Source organism: Thunnus albacares, chromosome 2, assembly GCF_914725855.1.
Source record: "Thunnus albacares chromosome 2, fThuAlb1.1, whole genome shotgun sequence".
In the NCBI taxonomy this organism is placed as follows: Eukaryota; Metazoa; Chordata; class Actinopteri; order Scombriformes; family Scombridae; genus Thunnus; species Thunnus albacares.
The window spans coordinates 576676-591063 of NC_058107.1; the positions used below are offsets into that span (position 1 = coordinate 576676).

General features: G+C 41.9%; 1 protein-coding gene across 4 annotated transcripts in view; it reads right to left on the minus strand.

Annotated features, from left to right (window-relative positions):
• zmat4a (zinc finger, matrin-type 4a) overlaps positions 1-14388 on the minus strand; it is a 127041-nt gene that overhangs the window by 74675 nt on the left and 37978 nt on the right. The window contains exon 1 of one of the 4 annotated variants that reach the window (XM_044361989.1): positions 735-933. The exons of the other annotated variants lie outside the window; for them this stretch is intronic. Within the exon in view, the coding sequence (XP_044217924.1) occupies positions 735-785 (51 nt within the window). The 5' untranslated portion in view covers positions 786-933. Of the gene's footprint in view, positions 1-734; positions 934-14388 lie in introns of those variants that run through there. 4 annotated transcript variants of the gene reach the window in all.

Genomic DNA, 14388 nt, shown 5'->3' on the forward strand with positions numbered 1-14388 from the left:
TTCTTGTTTTGATATTGTCTCCTCTGGTCGGGTCAGGACAGAAAATTCTGTCTTTCATGTGAAGGCACAAAACTGTATAGTGCACTTCTTACACTTTACTTACACTTACCCTTGTTTGCCACTTGATATTACATTACGCTAGTGATGACTTACCGGGGCAGGGCCCAAGGGAAGCAGAAGACTTAAAATGGAACGCACCTGCCTTCATCTGCAGGCTCCACGAATGCTATTCAGTGAATAACTGTCAGTTTATGTCACTGACTGTGTTTCATGTAGAACTGAAACATGTGATCATCAGATCAGTGTCTTCAAACATGATAAAAATATATTCTTATTCATTTCTGTTGTTTACACTGTAAATGAAAAGTAAAATAAAGTTTGTTAATATCAACTGATGCTGACCCCTTAGCCTCCTGCTAGCCTCCTGCTAGCCTTCTGCTAGCCTCCTGCTAGCCTCCTGCTAGCCTTCTGCTAGCCTCCTGCTAGCCTCCTGCTTCCTGTTAGCCTCCTGCTAGCCTCCTGCTAGCGTCACAGAGCTGAACTGATTCGATGTGCACTACAGCACGATGGTGGAGACATTTTAATCATTCACAATCTAATATCATCATATCACACAACCCTAGTGGACAGTAAATAAAGTGCACTAGCACAGTGATTTCAGACACAGTATTTATTTACTTGGGGCTGATTAGTGAGCACTCCTTACACACAGAACGCAAACGACTGTCACTCACAGTTGCAGATAAATTTGGGAGTCCTTGTGGTCCTCTTGCATGCTCACACATGGGTCCAAGCTATGTTGTTTTTTGCTATTAGTTAAAGGTGTGGAAATACACTCACTGACTTCAAACAAGCTCCTGTTTCCTTTCTATGTAAAGCCGAGGTGACAGCCATCGCTCAGGCTGACTCTCCAGCTCTTCTGTTAATTCTTCCAACACATAGTCTACACTATCTACACCAAACCTTTTCCCACTGACGTCCTACCTGACACAGGATGTGTTCAACAGGAAATGTATATACTTTACAGATTTGGTCCACTGAATCAGTATCAGTGTTGGTATTGATTTCATTAAACAAATCGGGTATTGGCCAAAAAGGAAAAATACCTCTGGTATCTGATTGGTTCTTTGAATCAGTCGATTACGGAGCTCAGAATTGGCTTCAGGAGAGAAAAAGTGTGATGAGAGCATCCGTAGCTAAATGATGACATTATGTTGTATCAGTGAGTGTGTTAAAGTGATGCAGGTTATTCCTTAAAAATACTAATCAAGAAGAAAATGTATCATCCATCCACAGTCAAACAGCACAATAAAGGATCCTCACAACTAAAACCCTGAGCTCTGCTGATCTGCATCAGCAGGACCCTGAGCGCCCCGTCGCAGCGGAGGATAAACACTCTGGATAATATATATATAACACTGATGATATAGTGATGAAAAATTGCCACGTTAAGTGCTTTGCTTTCACAATTCAGTTAACTCCCTGTTAAAATATGCTTTTAGAGCAAAAGGACAAGAGATATTGAACCAGGATGAATTAATGTGCTGTTGCACCAACGTGTGAAGGAGTATTTTCTGGAGGAAGTCACACATTATTTACAAAGAGTCTACCTGAACATGGCCTTACCAAGACACACTCCTGTCTCAGAGATTTGGCTCATGCTTAGCCCATTAAAACCAGGAGAAGACTGTCAGATGAAGTGGTCACTGCTACTCGCTGACACTGGATTGAATTGATAATTAGCATTCAGTTCACAGTGAGTGAAGAGTCTTCTAACCAGCAGCCCATCGATCCCCCAGCATCTGATCGCACAGCCACAACAGAGGGAAGACAGGATTTGAAAGGACAGATGAGTTTATCTGTGAATGATTCTGCTTCACGAGGACAGCTTCGGTTGTCAAGAGATGTGATGCAGAAGGAGGAAGAGGAGGAGGAGGAGGTATAAGGAGAAGAAGACAGCAGGTTGCAGTAAGATTCAGCCAAAGGGGAAAACCTCCTGTTATATTTTCATTCTATCACCAGGGGTATTATTTCCTATCTTTATTCAAGAGCGTTGTAATTCTTTCCCTCAAACTCCTGCCCTCACATTTAAACAGCTCAGATATATTGTTGCTTGCACAGATTTGCTGCTGCAGCTTCAGCTCTTCTCTCTCTCAGGCTGCGTCTGTGCATCTCATCAAACATCTGCTCTCAAATTTTTGCTCTCTGACTTTTTGTGCAACATGCCAGGTGTAGTGTTGACCAATGAAATGATCCCTGCCTCTCTCTGGGCGCATGTGCTTTACTTCTTAGAGCGTCCCGTACGGGCGGTTACTCTTTAACCAGGTTCATCTGCTCCCGCCCTCCAAGGCTTTATTAAATGTACCTCTCTTGCTTTCTTGTGCGACTTTTGAAATAAAAGGATGCTGCCGCGTTTCTTTTTTTTAAAACTTGTATTCCATTGTTAAGGAATGGAACAGCAGCAGTAGGTAACGCTAGCTAACACATTAAGACAACAGTCAATATAACTACACAATACACGACCTCACCACTGCTCATAGCTCACTGAAGTCTTAATGTGTTAGCTAGCGTTCCTAAACAATGAAATATAGATTTAAAAAAAAGAAATACAGCGGTGTCCATTTTTTTTAGTTGCCTAGCAACAGTGTTCACATAACATACAACATTCGAAAGCCAAACATATCATAATGGATGTATCTTGTGCCGCAAATATGACAAATATTCAATCTGAAGGAAGTAACAGCACCATTAAAACAATAAACTTACTTGAGGTCCTTGACTTTGGTGATCAGCGAGACTCCTGAGTCATGAAGGGGACGTCGTTTTCTCCTCCAGCACACCGACGGTCTGCCATACAGCTACTATTATATAAGTACAGGTGCTGCTATATACATGAACTGTCCTTTTATAGTCGCACAAGAAAGCAAAGGAAGTATATTTAATAAAACCCTGGAGGACGGGAGTGCATGAACCTGGTTAAAGAGTACCCGCCCGTACGGGACGTTCTCACAAGTAAAACGAACGTGCCCACGAGGAGGCAGGGATCACTTCACTGGTCAACACTACATCTGGCATTCTTTTGGTCAGGGGATGTTGACAGGGTTGTTGCACAAAAAATTGGGGAGCAGAGCAGAAATCAAAGAGCAGATGTTTCACAGAAACAGCCTGAGTGTGAGGAGAAGGCTGATGCTGGAACAGGAAGTCCGGGCGAGCAACAATATGTCTGAGTACAAGCATACACTACGAGCAGCAACTCTAAGTGCAAGCAGGGGCTATTTACGTGCAAGGGCAGGGCTTTGAGGGGAAGAATGACAAAATGTGCATGTGAAATCAGTGAATCATGCTCTCAAACTGAAAGTCCACGCTCTCCAATAGAGATAGGAAGAGAGTTCATAGTTACAAGTGAGGCGTGTTGCGGCGTGGACAGGTGGCTGGCGCATTAGTCTGTCAGGCAGAAGGACAGCCACCGGCTTCTCCTCACAAGGGCATGACAGGCAAACTCATCCCGCCTGGTCAGGGGGTGAGAGCGCGGCTGCAGGGATCTATTTGTCTTGCCTGTCTGGTTTCCTGGCAGAGATTCGGCAACATGAGCTCGGCTGCTTTTTCAAGAAGGAAAAAAAGATCAAGCTCTAAAAGCGCAAAGGATAAATGGTCGTTCGCTCGGTATATCTTTCATTAAAAGCTGCTCTGTTTTGATCCGCTTTGTTTGGGTGCAGTGTGTAGAGTTTAGTGGCATCTAGCGGAACGGACTTGGCAGAGATCGAATATAATATTCATAAGTATATTTTAATTAGTGTATAATACCTGAGAATGAGCCTTTATATCTACAGAGGGAGCGGGTCCTCTTACACAGAGGCCGCCATGTTGCACCGCCATGTTTCTACAGTAGCCTAGAAAGGACAAACCAAACACTGGCTCTAGAGAGGGTAGGTTCTCCTACACACTTGGAAGGGGAGGCGGAGGGATATTTAGTCGGCTGCAATCTGCAACCTCACCTCTAGATGCCACTAGATCCTGCACACTGCACCTTTAAATAAATAATTTGCAATACTTACATAAAAATGATGATGCCACTTTTAGCTCAAATGAACAAGAACAAAGCCTATTCTGCTATTATAAAATAAAGACCAGTCCTGTTACTTATGTATTTTGGGAATGTAAAGTGGTCCTATTCATTTTGCATTACTCTTTGAATATAACATGGCCACTGCAGGAGCAGAAATGTTTCAAACTCCCTGTGAAGAGAGAAGACAAAAACTGAGCATTTGAAATTATAATTTTCTCCCCTACTTACCACTAAATAGTCAGCATAAAATAAATATCAGGACTTCTTCTTTATATAATGCTTTGTACAGTTCAAACTGTTTGTTCTTGTGCTAAAAATATGATTCTCAGATCTCTTTTGTCATGTGATTAGAGATAATGACGAGTTTGCCGTTCATGGAGCAGGAACAAGACAATCAACCAAAGTTTAACATCTGTTTCCAGTGAGGACATCATCATCTGTGGCCTGAAATCATTTAACCTGGAATCAAGGGTACTTCTGGTACCTGAACACATCATGATATGTTCTGTCACCCCGATGTGTCTCTTCTTTCCAGCAGATAGCTTCTAGAGTTTGTACATCGCAAACACTTCCGGTTCCAAGCTGGATAGAAATTTTCACTTGCTTACAAAGATACATTACTGGTAACTGTAACTGGGCTACTGTGCTGTGCAAATTGGCCTTTATATTTGCACTTTTGAAATTCTACTTATATGCAAATTCTTTTCATTTAAATATTATAATTATATACTATTTTTCATTTTTTTGCATAACTTCTTACTGACCGAATGAGGTCAGCTGCATATGCAACTGCAATTAGTTTTGCACTCTGCCCAGAGGCAAGGCGATGTTAATACATCACACAGAACAGAGTCTAGTGGGTCACGGACTAACTGCTGTACATTAAGTGATATATTTTTCATCCCAAGACGAAAGATCACAATGAGCAGTCGTAGCGTGCATGCCAATCCCCTTATCTGATAACTCATCACTCCTAAATCCTCGATATTCCTGGATCCAGAACTTGACTGGCTCTGCCATCGTTGAGGATGGTCCAGTGCTCCTGTTTTTTTCTGGGATGAGCTGGGATCAAGAGAGGAGGAAACTTCCCAGAAGAGTCTTCAACATCCTACAGAAAACATCTAGGCCACATCTGTTACAGGGAAGAGTTCCTTTGGAGCAGTTTCAGCTACTTTGCTAAAGATGATCTTCATCCCTGTTGGCATCGCAGTATTTTAAACTGTGCTGTTTTACAGTAAAGCAACACAACAACACTATTACTGTACAACCGTATGGTGTCCTTGTTTAACTGGTCTCTATTTTGGTAGAAAAATAAGTTATGGACACACGTTATGACTAGTTTGCTCTCTCACTGGTTCATTTGAAAATTTGATGAAAGTGTGCTTTTGGAAGGAGTTTGTCTTTCATGTGGGAGTTTCTATCCTGGCTCTGGTATCTGCCAGCATGTCCCCTGTTGCCTCCTCCCACTGTACCACACCAAATGAATGCATCTTCCCAAACTGCAAAACAAGCTGAGAACTACTGATATATACTTGAACCCTGTGTACATACTAAAAATAGCTTCTGTGTGTGACATAAGCTTGAGTTAGATGTGATGATTACAAAAGGCAGAAAGATCCCAATAAGTTATTTTAAATATGGTGACGGTGCAGACTGAGGGTGGTGTGCTCAGGTCCTGGTGCGAAGCTCTGATATCCAACTGTATGTAACAGATAATATGGCAGCTTCTTGTATTAACAAGACTGAGAGTCTACGCAATGCTAGCAACTCTGAGAGGCTGTATGTGGGCACTGAGGTGCTTTGAGATAAATGCTAAAGTCACCTTGTTTGCATGCTAACATTTAAAGTTGCTACGATGGATATTTTTTACATTAACAATGCATCAAATAATGTGTAATGTGAGAGGTGTTGCTCGTAGTGATGAACCTACAGAGAATTATCAGTGACTCCTCTCAGCTTTATTGAGCTTTATAGCAAGTTTCAGTTCATTGTTTAGCTGAAACTTTACTGTTTTGTTCACTCTCACTGCTCTATTAATGTCGTTTTGGGCCACAGCAGGCAGCTGTTTTTAGAGAAAAAGCTGTAAAAACCAACTGTACACTACCTGCTCAGCACCAAACAGCAAACAGACACAGTTAGCTGTAGACTAGCTGGTGAACATAGTGGAGCATTTAGCAGCTAAAGAGCCAGATATTTCCCTCAGGAGCTGGTGGAGACCAAAAACAGAGCTAAAAGAGAGTGAATATTACTGATAATCATTACATGATGACTCCAATAATGTTGCTCCATAACTGCTGGATGTGTAAAGAAGCAACTGCTTGCTAACAAGTTCAACATATTAACTTCAAAGGTGATGACATGAGCTTGTGTTTTCACTGCCCCCAACTGGCCAAAAAATCAGTTAATGCAGGTTTAACATTTGCTAATTAGTGGAGGCTGATGAGAATGTCATTAGATCTGTATGTATTTGGTCATAAACCAAAGTTTTGAACTAATAGAAATTATAACCTGATGATGGTGGAAAATGAAAAGTCAGAGGATCGTGAAAGTCACCAATTTCTGTGCCAAAATTTCTGGCTATCTATCCAACAGAACATAGATGTCAAATCCATCTGTAGATTTGAGATATTTGTCATTTAAAAGCTTAAATAGGTTCCTACATTTAAATGTGCCACATTGCCACATTTTTAAAACTCAAACTGCACCACTGTGCAATGACTGCAAGTCAAAATGATGTTTATTATGTTGTATTATTTTCTGTTCAACATACAAGTCTTTGCAGGTTGAATTTTCATGCCATAGTAAAACGAATGGAAGCTAATGGACTGGATGAAGGAAGTAATGCAATTGGAAAATGGCCTGAAGCTTTGTTAGGTTTACGTGATTTGGAAGAACCCAGACACACAGGTGACAGGAAACCAGCAGACACTCTGTGCAGGTAGATCAGTGAGCAGACACATGCATTCATTAGATACTGACTAATGGAGGACTGATGTTACTAGCACACAGTGTATCTCTGCATGCTGCAGGTCGCCTTGTACAGGCATGTTTCAGCTGATGGGTTTGTCTGAAGACTCTGATGAGAAGAATGACCACAGACTGGGAATGTAACTAAACCATATCGAAACAGGCCCTCAGTGGGACGACATCGTATGAGATGGAAGCTAAGAGCTCGCTTCACATAATCAGAGCTGACGAAAAATCCATACTGCATTATCACCACATCAGTGAGCTGATCAACGCTTGTATGGTTCAGACGTCCCCCTCCTCGGGGCCGGGGTGGTCACTGCAGAGGACGGGGCACAAATACTCCCCGCTATCCAAAACCCAGCTGCAACACCACTGCCAAAAACCAGCTCTACTGAGACCATGTGGGCATAGTGTGTATCATAGTAGAACTGGATGAAAGACTACAGAGGAAATAATACAAAACTGACCCTTCTCACATATAAAAACTGATCTTCAGTAGTATAAATGATGTGTGGGGGAGGCAGCAGTGTAGCAGGAAACTCTAAACAGTTGCCAGCCAGGTACTCTTGAGTAAAGAACTTCACCCCACACTGCTCCACTGCAGCGATCCAGAATCTGCCAGCAGCAGAATGCAGATCCATGAAGTGAACATATTCACCTGTAAGAATATGAAGCAATAAAAATGTAACATACTGAAAATAATGAAAAAAAAACAAATAAACACTGGATGCAACTGGGCTGAAATTCCAAACACTATCATCATGTACACTTAGAAGCACCGTGTCATGTTTTAAATGACCCTGCTATTCTTTACAGAGTAGAACTGCTAGAGGTTTCCCAGCACATACGCTTAACACTCTGTGGTGCTACATGAATGAATTATTGACTGTTGTATGTTAAAAGCCGAGGCTGTTGACAAAAATATCAATCACCTGATCATTTATTATTATTATTACTGATAATACAACTATCATCAGTCAGTAAATCTTTCTGGAGACGTGGGGGAAATGTGGACGAGGCCAGCCAGGGACAACATCAGATCCAGGGCACGTCCACTATGAACGAGAGGTGTTATCAGTCCAGCTTACAACCGTTCTTATCAGATCACAGGGGGCCTTGTTTCCCCCTCAGAGACCACAGCCAGCAGCTCACTCAGTTGGTTGAGAGACTGCCCGGTACAGTACGTATATACTAATGCTCATAATTATTCAGTACACATCTCTCATTGATGAGATCTACTGCAGCGCCATTTTTTTTAAGCTTTACCAGCAGAGTTGGTTGTCCACTTTTTTATAAACGAGCTTGGCTGCATCATCTTCCTTGTGTTCATTGAGCATTAGCTTCCAAAACAATATCTTCTATCTTTTATCTCATATTTCAAAAAAAACGTCGTGGTACTGCAGGCGTACCTTGAAAACAGCAAAACCACCTTAGTTTAGCGACACCGTCTTTGTGTCTTTGTGCACACAGTGTGTTAATAGTGCAGTAACACTGTGTGAGTCCTGGAGTGACATGTCAAACTGAAACGAATATGTTGAAAGGCCTGTATATATATATGCAAATGAGCTAACTTGCTGTTGTAGAAGGTCATAATGTCAAACACAATGTATATGCTACATAAATGACCACAAAGAGGCATATGGCTGACATACACAGCTCAATCTCAGTCAGAACTCAGATCTTCACATCACAAGTCTAAATAACTGCTGTCAGATTAACCTAAAGGCTGCAGCAGCACAATGTAGAACAGGCAGAGAAAGATTAAATGCTCGACTTGTTCCGCCTACTCAGATAATTGTAATAAATGTATTCTCTCTATCTTTGTCTCTTGTGCACAAGCAAAATGAAATCACTTCAATAAACTATGAAACAATGTGAAAAAGCTCATTTTAAGTTGTTGGGGGGGGGGGGGGGGTGCTTATCATGTCACATCAGTCTACAAAATTGCTTTAAATATGGCATGTGGGCTTGTAGGCCGTATTTACAGCGTAAGCTGCTTTTGTAAACAGTTGCCAGCAGACACACGACAACATTAGCATTCATCTGGAGTCTGGTTTCTGGCAAACTCAGAAAATGAAGTCCAATATTCTTTCCCTCTCAACCAACTCTTGAGAAAGTCTATGTGTTCAGCAGCTGGATGTTGGTGTAGAGCAGGTGTCTGGTGATCAACCTCTGTGGGTTTGTCAGTCAAACACTGATTAGTGTTACAGCTTTAAGAAAACATGGTTTTAAGTTCCTTTGGGTGAAACAACCTTTACCAGCTTTAAACTTGACTTGCCCTTTTTATAAAAATGTAATCAAAGCAGTTCATCTTCATTCCAACTTCAAAGGTTTGCCTGTCATGTGCCTGGAAGGACCAGCCCAGCACCATTATTAGCACCGTCTCCGCTCATCATAGCATCCGAACTGCCTCGTGTTGACGGCTGTTATACAACTCTGATGCACCTCGCTACCCCCTGGTCGTTTTTGGAGCCTTTTACCCAAACACAGCCTGGAGTGTTGTGTGACTTGGACTGGACCAGTGGCTGTGTGCCGGCAGCCTCGATGAGCCCTCTAATTATAGAGAGCCAGACAAAAACAGTTATGACAGAGGTCAGGTGAGCTCTGAGACATGCCAGACCTGGGCTGAGCTGTCGTACTCAGCTGCCCCTCAATGATTTAGGCAGAGGGTTTCTGTGCATACTAGTTAGCCCCAGGCTCTGTGCTGTTACCCCCCCCGGTCTATAACAAAGTTCTCCACCACATGCAATCCTGGGAAAAGCACCGCTGTCCACACTCCAACAGGCATTATCTCATGAATCATCGCTCGTTTACATCAAAACAGCAGGCTTATGCAGGGTTTTGTGGTGGGATTACAGTGTGTTTACTCAAACAGACCTCCAAGGATTTGACGCTTCCAGCAGAGAATAAAGGAAAGTTCTGGTAAAGCTTTTCAACACAGCAGCAGAGCACAGATAATTGTTCAACTGTTGCCTAACATCAGCAGCACATTTACCTGGTAAAAGGCATCAGTACGCCGCTACTGATTTCCATTAATTGGCTGCTTCCGAACACAGCAGTGAAGAGACCAGCCTTTACAGTGCAGCTCTCGAGTGAGCACTTAAAAAAATAAAGGTTAATACGTGAAAGCTCGACCTTTTACATGCAGTGCATCCATTTACCCATATTAGCTTCTTCAATCTTTAAATTAAATACGTCAACCTTTGTTTTCCTGTGTATTTGGCTTCTTCTATTGATCTATTGATGTGAACATCTATTAGTTTAAAGAACATTACAGTTTAAATAAGATTCAACTATTTTTTTAAGTTAAAAAATATGAATATGTGCACCACACATAGATGGGTTTAGTCTATGTTCGCGTGACTTCAGGCTAATTACATTCCCAAACTGACGCAGCAAGTTGTGACACCATGTCAGGATCATAAACGTGCATCTACAGGGAGGTACCCACACTGTGGCTCTTTGGTATGGCATATTTATTCAATTCATTTATTAATTGTGTCTTAAAAATAAAATGAGATACAAAGAAGAAATAATGACACCATCCTTCATGGTATCTGGGTTCTGAAGCCCTTCAGAAATGTACCGTATGGCCTGCTGTAGCTATGCTGTGGTGTGCAGCAGCCCCACGTTGACCTGCTTTCTGCTCTTGCTTAGCAACATGCAAGTGTGTCATTACATTAAACTGATTGGTTCAACATTTGTGGTCAAGCAGTAGACTAGAAACTTGTATCTAATAGGCAGTAGGGATGTGCAGAGAGTCCAGTATTTGTATTTGTATACTCAAGTAAAAGTGGAAAGAGGCTTAAAAATCCTGTTTTTGTTTTTATTACACTTTTAATTTTAGAAAATTAAAGTGTTGCAATAAGTGTTCATGAATAAACTACCTTATGAAGGAGGTCCACACACCGGGTCTCTAACTGTAGATCATAGACGACTGCGCTGACTACTGAGATAAAACTTTACTCATCAACTCATTGCAGACAGACCTCTACCTATTTATACACCCATAACACACAGACAGCACAGCGTGTAATGTTAGGGAAGAACTTCAAAGGTGATTATTGCTTTGCACTTTTTATTTATTGCCTATTTTTTACAACCTAACATTGTGGAAAGGAGAAGGGGAACAACAGGAGAGTCCTTTAGGAGCAGTTTGCATGTGTCAGTAGTTCAGCTTTATCTCTGGGGAACACCCCCAACTCCAGGACTGATGTCCAAATAAGGAAATGTGCGTCATGTAGCAGGTGGATGTGACTCCCCTCATTGAGACCTGCTGATATATGTCACAGCGGAGCAGAGGAGAGACACTGAGATAGTGATGTAACCGACCTGCGCGCTGGTATCTGACATGTTTTTTTTTTCTTCTTGAAAACAAATGACTTTTAGAATAATATGTATGAAACAAATATTCGTAAAAAAACAAAACAAAAAAACCCCCATTATTTGTGCTTTGCCAAATAACACATTTGTATTCGGGCGCACCCCTATTAGACAGTAGCGTCGCTGTTTCCTGATGCGTTCTCCTTTGCTGGGCTATTAAAACTGTTTATATATTTATTTATTTGGATCACTATTAGCTTATGTCACAGCGTTATGGAGCTATTTCTCTATCTTTATTCAAGAGCGTGGTATATCAATTTGAGAGCATAATTTATTGATTTCACGTTCAAATTTTGTAATTTGTTCCTCAAAACCCTGCCCTCGCACTCAAATAGCCTCTGCTTGCGCTCAGATTTGCTGTGTTTCTGCTCAAACTGTGTGCTTGCACTCTAATATAATGTTGTTTGCACAGATTTGCTGCTCCAGCTTCAGCTCTTCTTCTGCGCGCTCGTGAAACTTCTGCTCTCGGATTTCTCCTCCGCTCTTGGATTTTTTGTGCAACAACGCTGTCAAAATCCCCCAACCAATAGAAGGCCAGGTTTAGTGTTGACCAATGAAATGATCCCTGCCTCCTTGCGAGCTTGTTTGCTTTACTTCTTAGAGCATCCCGTACGGGCGGGTACCAGGTTCATCCACTCCGCCTCCAGGGCTTTATTAAATGTACTTCCCTTGCTTTATTTATGACTTTTGGAATAAAAAGATGGTTCATTTATACACCAGCACCTGTGATTTTTACTATAGTCGCTGCATTCAGTATTATAGTACCCACATGGCACAGCGCCCGCCTGTTGGTGTGCTGGAGGAGAAAACGATGTCACCTTCATCATAAACGTTTCTATGGTTATGCCCGCACGAGAAGGCGAGATGGTCGCTTGAACATCATTTTTTATATGAAAAATTGAAGTGATAAGCGTTACAAGGACCCACAGTTGTAGTTTCCTCAGGCTGGTTAGCAGCTCCTCCAGCCGGCTTCTAGTGCAAAACCACTGACACAGCTGCTTAGAACCAGAACCGGAGCGAGTCGCCTGGCATCCGGAGAGAGACACACCAAGAGCAGGCTGAGCAGGCAGAGAGCGGGAGAGTTGCTGCCGAAAACAAGCACCGAGACCCCGAGACATGACCGAGGCAGCTGCATGCTAACAGCTAGCGTAACATTTGTTTACAGCAGCAACAGACGTGTCACTCAGAGCAGACAGTCACTTTATCATTGTAGCGTCCGTTGTCTAACTAAGTATTGATAACACACTTGATACTTTACAAATTGGAGTTTTACGAAAATTAAATAAATGGGTTTGTTTCTACAGAAAAAAGCGGTATGGGTGGTGGGCAACTAATGTACTTGGTGTATGTCCCAACACCGTGTAACACCAGTAACATCGACCACCGTGGCATGCCTACTGATAATATGACTTTCTTTATAAATTAATTAAACATGAGTATGCCACAATGAAGTCTAACTTCTACTGGGGACCAGGACAGTTTGTATGGAAATCTTAGAACTAATCAGGCGGCCTTATTTTGAACTAGGTGAAGTCTCCAAATGAGATGACACTGATGAATTAATTACATTTTTCATGTAACTGTGGTCAGCTACTGTTACAGCAAACCAGAAGTGAAAACTTTCTACAGTATTGCTGATTTTCATTAAAAAGCTTTATACAATCAAACCACTTTTTGAAGCACTTACACAGAGTGCTGACATCGTCACTGAGGTTAGCAACCACATGCTAACTCATTGTTCAATAAAATATTGATCCACATCTACTGTTGGTTCAGACATTTTTCAGCATGTTTTTGTTAAGAGGTCTGTTTTAAATACTGCACGAGAGAATGTTATCTTAACCATGAGTCAGCAGGTTAACTCTCACGCAGCACAATCTGGTGATGTGGGTATATTTTCTTTTCATTGTTTTTCCATTTTGCACACCGAAGTCTGTCTACTTTAAGAGAAATACTTCTGCATATTCATAGGACTTATTTTCAAAAGTCAGGAGTTGTGAACGTGTGAAGAGGTGCAGCATCTCCAGGAAACACTGGACTGGATTTCCTGCTGTATTACAGTTTAAAACGGGTTTCACAGTAAGCTTTAAAAAACATAGGACTTGCAGAAAGAACACAAGACTAAATTACTTGTTCTGCAAAACACTTTTCACACTGAATCATGAATTCATAGGATGTCTGTATACATAGAATGAGAAACGGTGGAGGACTAATAGAAGTGGCGGGGGAAAGGAGCATCCATGCTCCTGCTGAGCTGAGCTTGGAATAGACCCATACATCACCAAAACCTGCATTTGTCCCATCAGTAGCATTGAGAGAAGCCGTATATATTAGCCCAACACCTCTCATTTCAAATAATTTCCACTGTTGTCTTGCATTTGTCACGTTAATACCTGCCAACCAGTCCTTACTTCTGCTGGCTCATACAGAACCAACACAAGCAACTGCAACCAGAGTATAAATCACAGCAGGAGTTCAGTTTGTTCTCAGGACAGGAACCGACTTCATTCATCACTGCTGACAGTCTGATATGAATAAACAGCAACCTCACAACCTCATTGCTTTTACAACAAATCTGAAACCTCATATGACTACTAGATGGATTCATGATCTTTTTTGGGGCCTTTTTGTGAAGTTCAACCCTCTCCACACTAAGACAGCACGCTGGAAGCTGATAGGGCTTTTCTCACATGAGACAAAACCTCCTGGCAGTAGGCGGAGGAGTGTTGGGCAGAGATCAGTAGACAATGTAAGGAGCAAACCCCGAGATGCTTGACAGAGCGCTGTCACGAAAGTAGGCCATGCAGTCAATTCTCAAACTCCCACTAAAAACACAGTACCTTGAACAAAACCCTCTGAGATCAAAGAGAACAGGCCCGTCGGCCTTATGCAACATCCCATATTAGAAAGCACAAATGTGGCTATTTCACTGGCTTCCAAAGAAGTGGCATCATACGGATGTTCAGGCT